The sequence below is a fragment of the Excalfactoria chinensis genome, chromosome 11, assembly GCF_039878825.1.
Source record: "Excalfactoria chinensis isolate bCotChi1 chromosome 11, bCotChi1.hap2, whole genome shotgun sequence".
NCBI classification, from domain to species: domain Eukaryota; kingdom Metazoa; phylum Chordata; class Aves; order Galliformes; family Phasianidae; genus Excalfactoria; species Excalfactoria chinensis.
Window position 1 is genome coordinate 17,016,643 of NC_092835.1, and position 11,780 is coordinate 17,028,422.

At 55.9% G+C, this 11,780-nt stretch overlaps 1 protein-coding gene across 9 annotated transcripts in view; it reads right to left on the reverse strand.

Annotated features, from left to right (window-relative positions):
• The window catches only part of PLEKHG4 (pleckstrin homology and RhoGEF domain containing G4), a 77,025-nt gene extending 70,006 nt beyond the window's left edge, over positions 1-7,019 (reverse strand). For 7 of the 9 annotated variants that reach the window (XM_072346431.1, XM_072346429.1, XM_072346430.1 and 4 more), the window contains exon 1: positions 6,882-7,019. In XM_072346431.1, the coding sequence (XP_072202532.1) occupies positions 6,882-6,947 (66 nt within the window). In that variant the 5' untranslated portion in view covers positions 6,948-7,019. Of the gene's footprint in view, positions 1-2,305; positions 2,979-6,881 lie in introns of those variants that run through there. The other 2 variants (XM_072346433.1, XM_072346426.1) reach the window with 1 other exon arrangement.
• Positions 7,020-11,780: the final 4,761 nt, after the last annotated feature.

Consider the following 11,780-nt stretch of genomic DNA (forward strand, 5'->3'; position numbering starts at 1 on the left):
ACTCAGCAGGAGCACTTAGCCCGGGAAATGCCCAATCGTTTGTTCTTTTTGTGTCTTAATGAAAGACCAAAGCAGCCAACAGGAATGGGGCACATGGATATGGGCACATTCATTTGTGACCCTGAGCTGCAAGGTGGAGCCGACACACAGCCCCAACCGGTGCACAGTACGCAGCAGCAGCCACAAAGGCTGCGCTATTCACTTGCACGTGGCTCTGAATGTGCCTCTCCCACAGCTTATCTGAAAAGCCAGCACCTCCAGCAAGCAGAGCCTGTGACCACAAGGCAGCCCTGTCCTCCTGACAGCTTACAGACTGTCAGGGACAGCTCAGGGAGCAGCCAGGAGAGCTTTCCCACCTCATTGCCCACATGGAGCCAGACCAACCTCCTCCCTGCAGCTGGAGCCTGTCCCCAGCAGAGCTGTGGCCACAGAAGCCATCAACTGCAGGATGCCAATTCTCGGGTGCTGATGCTCAGGGTACATTCCTCTATGTAAACCTACAGCATCTCACCAGGAACACTTAATGCCTTGCATCCCTCACCTGTTAGCAGAGCAGGTGATGTGATTGCTGGGCTGAGATGTGCGGGTGCAGCTGGTCTGGCACCTGCAGACTCGTTATTCTCATTGCTGCAAGGGACAGCACAGTCACCTTCCCAGCACAGACAGCCACCCAGAGAGCACAGCCTTCAGACCACTTCCATGTGCTCAGCACTACGCCTCTGGGCCCCGTCTGTGTTCCAAGAAATCTTGCTCATTGCTTTGGCACAGAAAGAAAGCAAAGAAATCCCAAACAAAGTTCTCTGTCTGCAGTTCCCAGACTCGGTTCCTTCCCACCCTAGAAGACATCAGGGGAGGATGACACAAAGACCATCTTTCCTGCTGAAATCCCTCTCTCCTGTCAGCACAGAGGTGCTACCTGAACCCATCTGCAGGAAGACACCAATAGTTGCATAAGTTGGGATATACCCAGCAACCACTGGAAAGCAGCAATCATCCTATCAGGGGTAAAAGCACAGCCTCATTAGTCAGACTGAGCAGCTTCCCAGGGCTGAAGCTGTCCCTCAGCCTGGAGAGCAGGGCTGGCCCACCATGGTGACTGCTCACTTTGCCTTTAGCCCACCTCCTCAGGAGTGCAGCTTTGCACTTGCTTGGGTGGCAACTGTTCCTCAGGAGAAGCAAAGCTGGGGCGCTGTGGCCCAGCTACAAGCCCTGATCACCTCCTGTGCCCCAGCCGGTGGGCAGGGTAAAGTCCAGTCCCTGTCCCATGGAAGTGTGAGCATTACTAGGGAGTGCAAGCAGATCCCCAGCTGCAAGAGCCATGATGTGATGAGCTTTCACAGTTGTAAAGGCCAGTTCTGGGGGGAAGCAGGCACCTCTGTCCTAAGGTATCATGCCCATTTGGTGCTTCAGGCACCCATCAGCTGCAGCAACACTACATACCATGCATTGAGAGTGGAGCATCCTTCACACTGATAGCAAAGAAGCCTCACACAGCAGAGCAGCCCCCAGCAGGAGCCGAGCCTCCAAGAGTCCCACAGGCCAACCCACGTCCTCTGAAATCCAAATCTTCTGCCTACAGGGTTTGGTTGGTTCACCAGGACACCAGAAGCTCAAGTCCAATGGAACAGCTTGTGGCTGCAGGAGAGGACAGGAGAGCCATGGGGCCCTTGGCAGAGGAGATGCGGGAAGCAAAGATGCAGGCCAAGGGAAGAGATGCAGGCCTGTCAGCTTAGCTGGCTGCAGAAACCAGGAGTTGGGCAACTCATCTTTTGATGAAAACTGACCTACTTCAAGCCCAGAAGCTGGAGTGAAGTGGCCAAGCAGCAACTCAAGCAAACAAAGCACCAGGAGGCGGTCTGGTCCGTGATCCCCGACCCCTTTGGGGACATGGCATGGCCAGGCACAGGGCTGCCCCATAGGCACTCCCAGGGAGATGGGGTGCTCAGCTGCCTGGCTTGTTTCTCAGCACTTTCTCTAAGTGCCCAGTGCCAGCTTTGGGCAGGGAAAAAGGAGCTCTGCCCTTCCCCAGGCTCAGCAAAGGGGCAGTGCCCATAGCAGGGCACCAACTCCATCTCACATCCAAGTGGTGTGCCTGCTCTGCTCCATCCCAGCCCGTTGCTGCAGGGCCTCGAGCAGCAGCACCCCACGGGGGATTGGTGCCAGCAAGAGCCCCGTGTCCCCGCAGCCACCCCGGGGCTGGCACCCAAATTACAGCAGTAACGGGAAGCACCGGAGCACCGCTTCCCACCTCCGGCATCTCCCCATCACAGCCCCGTCCCGCACAGCCCCGTAGTGATTTCCTTACCATGTTCCCGGCCTCCTTTTTTTTTCCCCCCTTCACTTCCAAAAGTGGCTTTTTTTCTCCTTTTCCTCCATGTGTACGACGGGGCGTCTCCTTTTCCCTCCGACGTGAACCACTGAAGCACTTTGAGTCCCGGACTGTAATCCAAGCCCTCGCCGCCCCCAGCACAGCTCCAACTAATCTAACTCATGACACTACGGAGCAGGGGACCTCCAAGGTTTCTCTGACAGCCAACCCCGGTGCTCGGCGGTGGACGGACATGGCGTGGGGTTGCTGCCTCCCCCACCCCCAGAGACCTCGCCGGCCAATCCTTACGGCATCGCTGCTCCCCGCTCGCCCTTTGCCTGCTCAGCAGGGATGCTCCGTGTCACAGAGCTGCTATCGCCTGGGAAGATCCGAAGAGCTGCTGGAGGAAAGCAAAGTCCAACCGCATCCCACGGGGGTGTCCAGCTTCTCAGGCAGCTTCCCAGCAGAAGTTTCTCTCCCCCCCCAACACACACACACCTCTTGGCTTTGCTTCGCCCTGAGTTCAAGGAGGATTCTCTGCACTGCAAGATGCCGAGGGAAACGCTGAAGGTTGGGCAGAAACACCGAGAAATAAGCAAAGAGCACTAAGGGGGAAAAAAAAAAGCTGTTTTTCTAACTTCTGGAAGGGAAACGAGAGAGGCAGTGACCGCTTCAGGCAGCGGCAACAAACTGCATTGGGATCAGGAGAGAAGCAGAGACCTCGCCCCCTCCCAAAGGAGGAAGTAATTTAACATGGCAAGTTTCTCCACCCCTCCATTAATTGTTTAAGATGGCCTGGGGCCAAAATACTGCCCCTGAGAGCGGGGAAGGTCACCGAGCAGGCAGGCAACAGCCTCCAGAAGCAACAACGGGAAAGGGCAGAGCCAGCGAGGCGGGGAGGGGGAGGCAGGTGCCGGCACCCCAGGACTGCTGGCACACAGGGAGGAGAAGCTCTGGGGATGGGGCGTGGGGCCGGGCTGTGGGATTTGGGGTGATGTGAGCCTTGCAAGGGATTGGACCTTAAGTCTGGAGGCCGGGGTGCTGGCACCCTGCTGCTGGTGACAGTGACATGAAGCAGTGCATGCCGAGGGGAAGGGGGACTAGGAGACCTACAGCAAGAGGGACCAGGTTCCCTGCAGGGGAAATGCTGCCAAAGCCCTCCGCTGCTGCAGCCAAGAGCAGCAAGGGTGGATGACTGTCCCTGCAGGAGCTCAGCTTGCTTTCCTTAAGCAGAAAGAGAGACCCTCCTAGATGGGATGTAACAGCAGGGCAGAGCAGCTGCATCACTGAAGTCCTTGCTGGCAGAGCCTTTCCCACAGCCATAGACAGCTACTTGCCTCCACCTTACAGCAGTTCCCCACTGCAGGTTCCCCATAGACCTCCTGCCCACAGCAGGTGAGGTCAGGCTGAGCGAAGGACAGCATCCCTGAGATGCAGAGGGGATCACAACCACCCAGTTGTCACCAACCCCAGCATCCAAAAAGGAAGCTGTAATCCTCCCTCTATGCACAGAGAGCCTTTCCTTCCTTGTCAAATTCACAGCAGAAGGATGAGGAACCTTCCCTAGTAGAACCTCTGAGTGCAGACTTCAGTGCCTGCACAAGGCTAAGCAGCTTTGCCCTTCATTTATTCCCCAAAGAACACCTCCCATGACCACAGCTCCAGCAGGTGCTGGAAGCATCCCCATGGGCTGTCCCCATGCTGAGAAGGGCAGCAGAAAGCGATGTCTGTGCAGAACACGTGGCATCCAGCTGGCTGTGACAAGTGCTAGCAGAGATGCTGAGCTGTTCTACTAACAGCTCCAGTAGAGCAGCTATCAGCTCTTCTCACCCCTGGGAGCTCAAAGTTGGCTTCTCCTGCAGCCCCAGCCAGCAGCAGGGTGAAGGCATTATCAATCCACCTAACTGCATCTCCTTGAGAGTTGGGCAGAGAAGAGGGGTAACTCTGGGAGCTGTGTAGGAGTCTGCAGCATCCCATAAGCAGCACAGAGGGCAAAGTGCACACACACACACCTCAAATCCACCAACACCACATTAAACTCAATGCAGAAGCAGACAGGCTTTCTAACAGGAGAGCAGCTCAGCATCTCCCCCCATCCCAGGCTCTGCTCGCCCATCGCGGCCGACGGCAGTGATGTGATTTCCTGTGCCACAGTGCTGCAGGGAACATCACGGCCCTGTTTACTCTTGGCTGGATCCTAATATAGATCATTTAACTGCAAAGCAGCCTCTCCCTCGTCTGCTGCATTGGAGATCTGTTTCTTCCACCAGCACATGGCAGCCAGCTGCAGCCAGCACTCCAGTGGGTGCTGAACAGCCCCTCAAACGTGGTGCACAACAATGCCGCGCTTGTTCCCCAACACAGGCTCGTTCTGTCTCCTCGCAGAGCAGCTCCTCACTCTTACACGAGCCCTGTGGTTTCCTCGGGTTGAATATTAATTGCTGATGCCAGTGCAGCAGTCTGCTGTTAGCCAGGAAGGAGCGAGGAAGCGGCCAGGAGCCCCTGGCACCAAGCAGCCTGCCCAAAGCATCGGCTGGGCCAACCGCACAGATCCAGGTCCTTTGCACAGACCCACAGGCAGTTTTACACTGGGGGAACCACTGCAGCACCCGGTGGTGGTGGGTTCTGCTTGATACTTCCCCCTTTCTGGACCTGCAGTGCTATCAAAGTGCCTGCTGAGGCCCCAGGCAGACAGGAAGAGAGCACAGGCAGGCACTCTGAGCCCCTGCTATTAGAGATCTACTTCTCAGCTGTGCAAAGCAGGGAGAGCTCAGTACTGTTCCCAACAGGACTCAGCTGTTCTGGAGGAGACACAAATGTTTTGGATGCCAGATAAGGACATCTTCTGACCTAGGGGAAGTTGTGCAATGAAAGCTAGACAGTCTCCCTACAGCAGCCAGCAGCTTGTAGCAAAACACCTCATAGGCTCCATGTTAACCCAGCACGAACAGCAGTATCATACTCAGCACAGGGAGTTTCCCATGTCTACAGGCACCTCCAGGGGCAAGGAGAGCCCAGGAGCAGGTGGTGGCAGACCAGATGACTCCGAATCCACCTCCATGCATCTGCTGCACCAGGGCTCTCCGCCACCTCCCACATCCACACACATGGCTGTGCAGATGTCCCGTGGATTAAGCTGTGCTCTCCAAGTACAGCTTCATCATGTTATGATCCCAGCAAGCCACCCACTGTGAACCCCATCAGCATGTAGGGACATGGGAAGCCACCAAGAAGCAGCATCAGATCCTGCTTCGCACAAGCAGGTGCCTTAAGAGCAGTGATGGATGTTTACTTGCAATGGGTTTAGTCAAATGAAACAAGTGCTGCAGGCAGCCCTCAGCACCAACAACACTGCAGGACCGAGCTAGCCCGCTCCCCATTAGGAACATAAGAGAGAGCAGAACGTGGCTTAATAATATTTAAGCCTTTATTTCAGATCACAAGCAAAGCGGGCCTTGGCTTCACAAGAGCACCTCTTGGTTTAACTAATTAATTTGATAATCCTCTATTTGGAATCCTCGAGAGACATTCAGCCTTGAAAGCAAGTAATTACCTCTAAGTGGCAACAACCTCTTTGTGAGGCCCAGCCTGATCAGGGAAAAAAATGTCTTAAGCCCGAAATATAATCACGGTGTGATTTCCCAGAAGGACCGGATAAGAGACAACACAACAACAGCTGGTCACACTCCCAATCTCAAGACACAAGAGCCACTCAGTTAGCAGGTCTCCAGTTTACACTTCAAGAAGCCATTCAGTGCCACACACAAACCTGGTGTGCAGGCCTTACAGCAGGTGATTTATGTTTCTTGGCTGCTTCAGAGCCCACCGCCATCTCTGGTTAGATAAAGGCAGGCTGGCTTTATCTGAAGAGCAACCTGAAAGCGACCCATCTCTCTCCAGATCTCACAAGCTTAGCAGCATGGAACAGTCATCTATTTACCTACCCATGCTAACCAGCCCTGCTGTGTGATATTCAATCCCAGCAGTGCATGTTTACTGTACTCTCAGACTGCTCAAAGCTAGACGTGCCCATGGGCACCTCCACCCTTCAGCCTGGCAGGACTCCCCCAGGCACAGAGCTCTCAGCTCCTTCAAACAGGGTCCTTGGTCATGGCTGCCAGGGCCTGCTCCTCATTCCAGGTTTGTGTGACAGAGCACCGGCTGGAAGGATGGATGCCCTCCACCCCATGTCTGAACCCTCCTGTGTCACTGCCCCGTGCCCAGCTTACATGGGTACCTTCAATACAAGAAGCAGATAGAGCCCTCACCAAGACACCCAGTAGGTGCTGAGCAACAAGAGAAACAGATGAGCACCAAGACACACACTTCTAGGCATCCCAACAGCGCTTCAAAACGCAGTTATATCCAGCTAGGAGGGAAGGGATCCAGCTGTAACACCTTACTCCAGAGGGAGCCACCAACAACCACTGGTTGTGTGCCCACCACAGCTCAGGGTCAGCACCAGGGGCTACCCAGCACCCCAAGAGCACAGGATAACAACACTTCCACCAACCTGCTCCAGGAGCTCTGACCCCACAGATCCCCATCCCTACCCCCCAAAGCCATCACTTACATCCAGCACTTGTAGAGCAGCCTGCACCCAGCAGATCCCAGCAGATCCTGCAAACCATTCTCCCATGGCAGAGCCTCTCTGGAGAGAAGGGAAGCTCTCACCTCCCTGCAGCCTGCTCCTCTAGAGCACAGGGAGAAGCAGCTGGGTTAGATCTGCACTCACTGAGGCAAAGCAATCGCCTCAAGGTGCAGCTCCAGCTGTGGGCATGTAATCGGTGCTTTATGGAGCTGCATGGGCGTTCCCTGAGAGCAGCTCTAACTCTGCCTGTGTTCAGCTGGGCTGAGCACCGCCTGCTCAGTTCCACTGCTGGTCCTCCAGGTGCTTCCTTCAGCACTGTTAATCCTGCTGGTACTCCTAGCAGGGAAACAGCAGCCTGCCCACAGCTGACCTCCCCAGTGCAGCTGTGGGCTTTGCCATCCTCCAGCCTTACCAGCTTGCACTGAAGTCCGAGATCTAGTTCCTCCATCTCAGACTCAACTGAGTAGCTTCACAAGGCTCCGGGCTAAAGCTGAAACAACTTAGCAGTGGGTATAAAGCAGCTGCTGCCCCATCCCTGCACACAGCCAAGGTCAGGGAGCGGGGCTGTGAACACTGATGGAGCTGTGGGTGTCCCTGCGCAGTGCAGGAGGGCGAGCAGACCCTGCAAGATCCCTTCTGATGCCAAGGGTTCTGTGATGGTTCTCTGCTGGGAGCAGAGTACAGCCAGCACGGGAAGGGACCAGAGGCTCAGATTTAGCAGAGATCAATCACATTATACTGGGGGCCTCCAGGAAAGCCAAGTTACAGGTGGCTGTGAGGCTGATATTCCACCTGACTGTCCTATCCAGACACCCCCTCCATGCCATGTCCAAGGAGCATTGCAAGCACCAAGCCCACACACAGCGCTGACAGGGATGGCTGTCCTGCATATACCTTCTGCAACCACACGGGAGCCCGCAATGCCTCTGGGGCGCCATTTCCCAACCCACGCAGGGGCTACATGTAGATATCCATACATCTCCCCATCGCTAGATGCCCAGCCGCCATCTCGCCCCGCTTCGGACAGGCCGCATCCCCGGCCTCGCTTGGAGGCGGCAGCCCGGGGCGAGGTCACGGTGCGGGGCGACACCTGCCGGCCGAGCCGGGGCTGAGGGCTGTGCCCCAACCGGCCCCTCCATCCCATGCAGGGAAGGAAACAGCCTCTCTTCTCCCACCCTTGTGCCCTGCAGGGCCGCATTGATTCTGGCTGCCCACACCTCCTGCTAGCACTGCGCTCACCCACCCCATGCAATTAGGCTGGTGGGTGTTAATTATAATCCCAGGTCAGCGGCCCAGACAGAGGCAGCCAGGCTGACCTAGGGCTGTGTGCAGGGCAATCTCTCGTCAAGCAGCACAGCGGGGGGGCTGTCTATAATTAAATGAGGAATGGCAATTAGTTGATTAGCCACTGACCTTGTGCGCAGCCCCTCCTGCTGGCACCTCATAGAATAGGATCATAGGATCATTAAGGGTGGAAAAGATCCTCAAGTCCAACCCCAGCCCACCCCGCCGTGTCCCAACTGAGACTGAGCCTGAACCCCCCCCCGCTCTGCCCCAACCCTATAGTGATGCATGGGGGTGCTGTGAGAGAAGTGCAGGACCCCACACTTGCTCTGGTTGGAGCTCATACAGTTGGCCTCAGCCCGCTGATCCAGCACATCCATATCCCCCTGCAGGGCCTTCCTACCCTCAGGCAGAGGATCCCTTTCTCCTAACATGGCATCATCTGCAAACTGGGTGTGCTCAGACTCCTCACCCAGATTGCCAATAAAGGCATTAAACAGGACAGGCCCCAGTCCCGACCTCTGGGTGCACTGCTCATGGCCGTCTGCTGGCTGGATATAACTCCATCCCCACCACTGTCTGGTCCCAACCCTCCACCCAATGAAGAGCACACCTGTCCAAGCCACAGGTTGCCACTTTGCACATGAACTTTCCTTCCCTTCCTGAGTGCAAACGATCAGCTCTGTGGGCAGCCAGCCCACTCTGCCTCCCAGTCAATACGTGGCACCCCACAGCCGCCCCATTTCTCACAGCAGCCCCTCAGGGGGCAGCACGTGTGTCCTTGTAAAGGTTCGGGGCGGTTTAGTCGCTTTATGGTAAGCGAAGCCCCGCGTGGAGGTGGATTTGTAGACAAACCCGAGCGCGGCGAGGTAGCTGGTTGACTTTCTTTGCTCTTTATTGCACACTGTCATTTCCTGTTTGCTTCCAAAGCTATTCTTGCAAAGGAGAAGAAAAAGAAAAGAAATCAAACCTTGGTAACGACTCTGTCTGTTCCTTAGCAGGAGAAAACAAAGATCAGAACGAGCCTCTCAGAGGTCACCGGCTAATTCTGCTATTTAGCCAACGCTTTCCCCAGACAATGCAGCCCTCCTGCAGCAAGCTGCCTAATCTGCTTACTCAGCCGGTGCTTTCAGCCCAGCAAAACAAAAGCTCGTGTTCCTGGAGCGGTCAGCTCCCAGGAGTCAGCCCCCACATCTCAGCACGAAGAAACACTGCACGTCCTGGGCCTGCCTATTTGCTTTCATGGTTTTCTTTTTGGATTACCTTCCCTAAGCTTTTGCTAGCGGGAGAAGGTAAGGAAAGCCACAGCAAATATCGCTGTGTGTGTGTGCATGTGTGGTAGATGAGATGGAATATCCCGGCCGCAGGAGCTGGGGGTCTCTGGAAAGGCAAAGCTCTAATGGGATCTCCGCCATCAACAGGGAGGACTTAGTGGGGCTGCAGGAGGAGGCCCTTGCATGTGCATTGAGCACCCGAACACAGCAGAGCTCCAGTGGGACCCCATGGCAAGAGGAAGGGGCACCTTGCCCTTTTTAAGCCCTTCTCCATGGCCCATCTCCTAGGACAGTCCCACTGCTGATCCCACCAGCTCCACAGGTACCACCTCCCCGCAGTGTCCTCAGCTCCCACCCACTCCAGCTCACCTGACACAGGTCCCGTTTACCCGCCGGGCAGCTGGGATTTGTGGCATGGGATGCCAGAAGGTGAGACAAGAGGAGCTTCGGTGGCTTCTTCAGGGATCCTTGCCTTCCTTGTGGAGCAGCTCACGACTTTAGGATGTGGGACGCTCGTGAAATCAAAGCCTCCACACGTCAGCATCCATCCTGGCTGCTTATTAAAAGTCCCCAGCAGCAGCAGCCTGGCCACGCAGTCCTCCAGAGCAGGGAGTCCCACTGCTGCATCTGCTCCTCCAGGCAAAAGCAGAGAAATCCAAACCACAGAGAGGGGTGTGGATCACCCCACCCAGCTCCTGCCGGCCTGCAGACCCCGCTGACCTGCCTGTCCTCAGCCCATCCGCGCTGCAGCTCGCTCCCCTGCACGCTGGGATGCACTGCGAGGAGGCAGGGGTGAGCCAAGGAGCTGGACCGACACGCGACAGAGGGGTGCAGCACGAAGCATAAAGGCAGCAGCTCTGCCGTCCTGGCTGCTCTGCCCTGGAACGCAGCATGGGAACCACTGCCCAGTGCAAATCTGTTCCTCATTATCCTTCCCGGCTGCTGACTGATGCCGGCTCAGTCACCGACGACGTTCCTTGCGGCCTAGGATGGCTCACATCCATCAGACAGGCGACTTTTGGGGGCAGATTGGGGCTGGCATCCATCCCTCCAAGGTAATTCAGGAGTGACAGCGAGTGGTCACCTTCATGGCAGGCCTTTGGTGAAGGCAGGGGATGGGGGTGGCTGCAGGAGAGAGGGGGTGCAGCGGTGGCACTGGGGCAGCAGGATGCTCTGAGCCTTATCCCAGATGGTGGCTGGTGGCCGCAGAGTGATGATGAGCTGCCACCGTGCCATCCTCTGTCAGATCATTGGCAGCTTTGGGCACCAAGAGCTTGGTAAAGCTGCTCGGTGATAGATCTGGCACTGAAACACACCTGGGGTAGGTAAGTCCCTGTGTGAATTGGGTGGATTGCGATGGGGTCCTCATGGAGCTTCTCCTTCACACCCTTTGACCCTCCTGAAGTGGCCTCCAAGAAGTGGGGTTTGGTTGGGTCACAACAGACCTGCTGCTTGGCCTGAAAAGGCGTGATGTGAGGTTGTGGCTGTGCAGCTCCATGGGCAGAAGGTGGGTACAGGACGGAACGTGCAGATAGCTCATCCCAAACAGACCAGAGAGGAAGCCAGCTCCTTCCCATCTGCAAGAGCATCCAAGGTACTGCCTGGGGACATCAGCAGTCCTACAGAGCAGTGGAGGATCCTGCACTGCAAATTGCATGTCCCACCACCTAATAAAAACCCTCCCCATCCCATCAGCACCCCATCACACCAACCAGAAGAGGCCGATCACGGCTCCCAGGCTCGTCTTGGTCCCAGGAAATGAGTTACAGGAGGGTGGGAGCTGAGTGCCCACACGAGCAGTCGGGAGCAGAATGGAACAATGAATGGACTGAGGTCTCCAAAACGCGTCCACCCACATCAGCTCAGCCTGAACGCCTTGCCTAAATTCATGTTTGCCTTCCCCCTGTTCTCACGTGTACGGCCAAAGGCTCTGCTGTCATTTGTGCTCGCTGGAAAGCTTAGGAAGAAGTGGGAGGTGAGAAGCTGGCTGCCCATTCAGCAGCTTCCCACCACTTATTCCTGTGTAGATCATTGTGCAAACATCACATGAGGGAACCAGAAGTGCTCCAGAGATGGAGCAGAATGGAGTGCGAGGTGTCCTGGGGGTCAACAACACCTTTGCTACAACAGAAAACACTGAGCTGGCAGTTCTTCTAAAGGATTATTCCCCTCAGTTTGGTGCCTAGCTGCATGCCAGCTCCAAATCACGGCTCCTCAGAACAAGATACAGATCTGTTCTATCTATTTCTGGAGCTTACCTATGGGCCCAGCACTCATCATGCAATGGGAAGGCTGTGATTTTGAGATGCTGTGCAATGCTGAC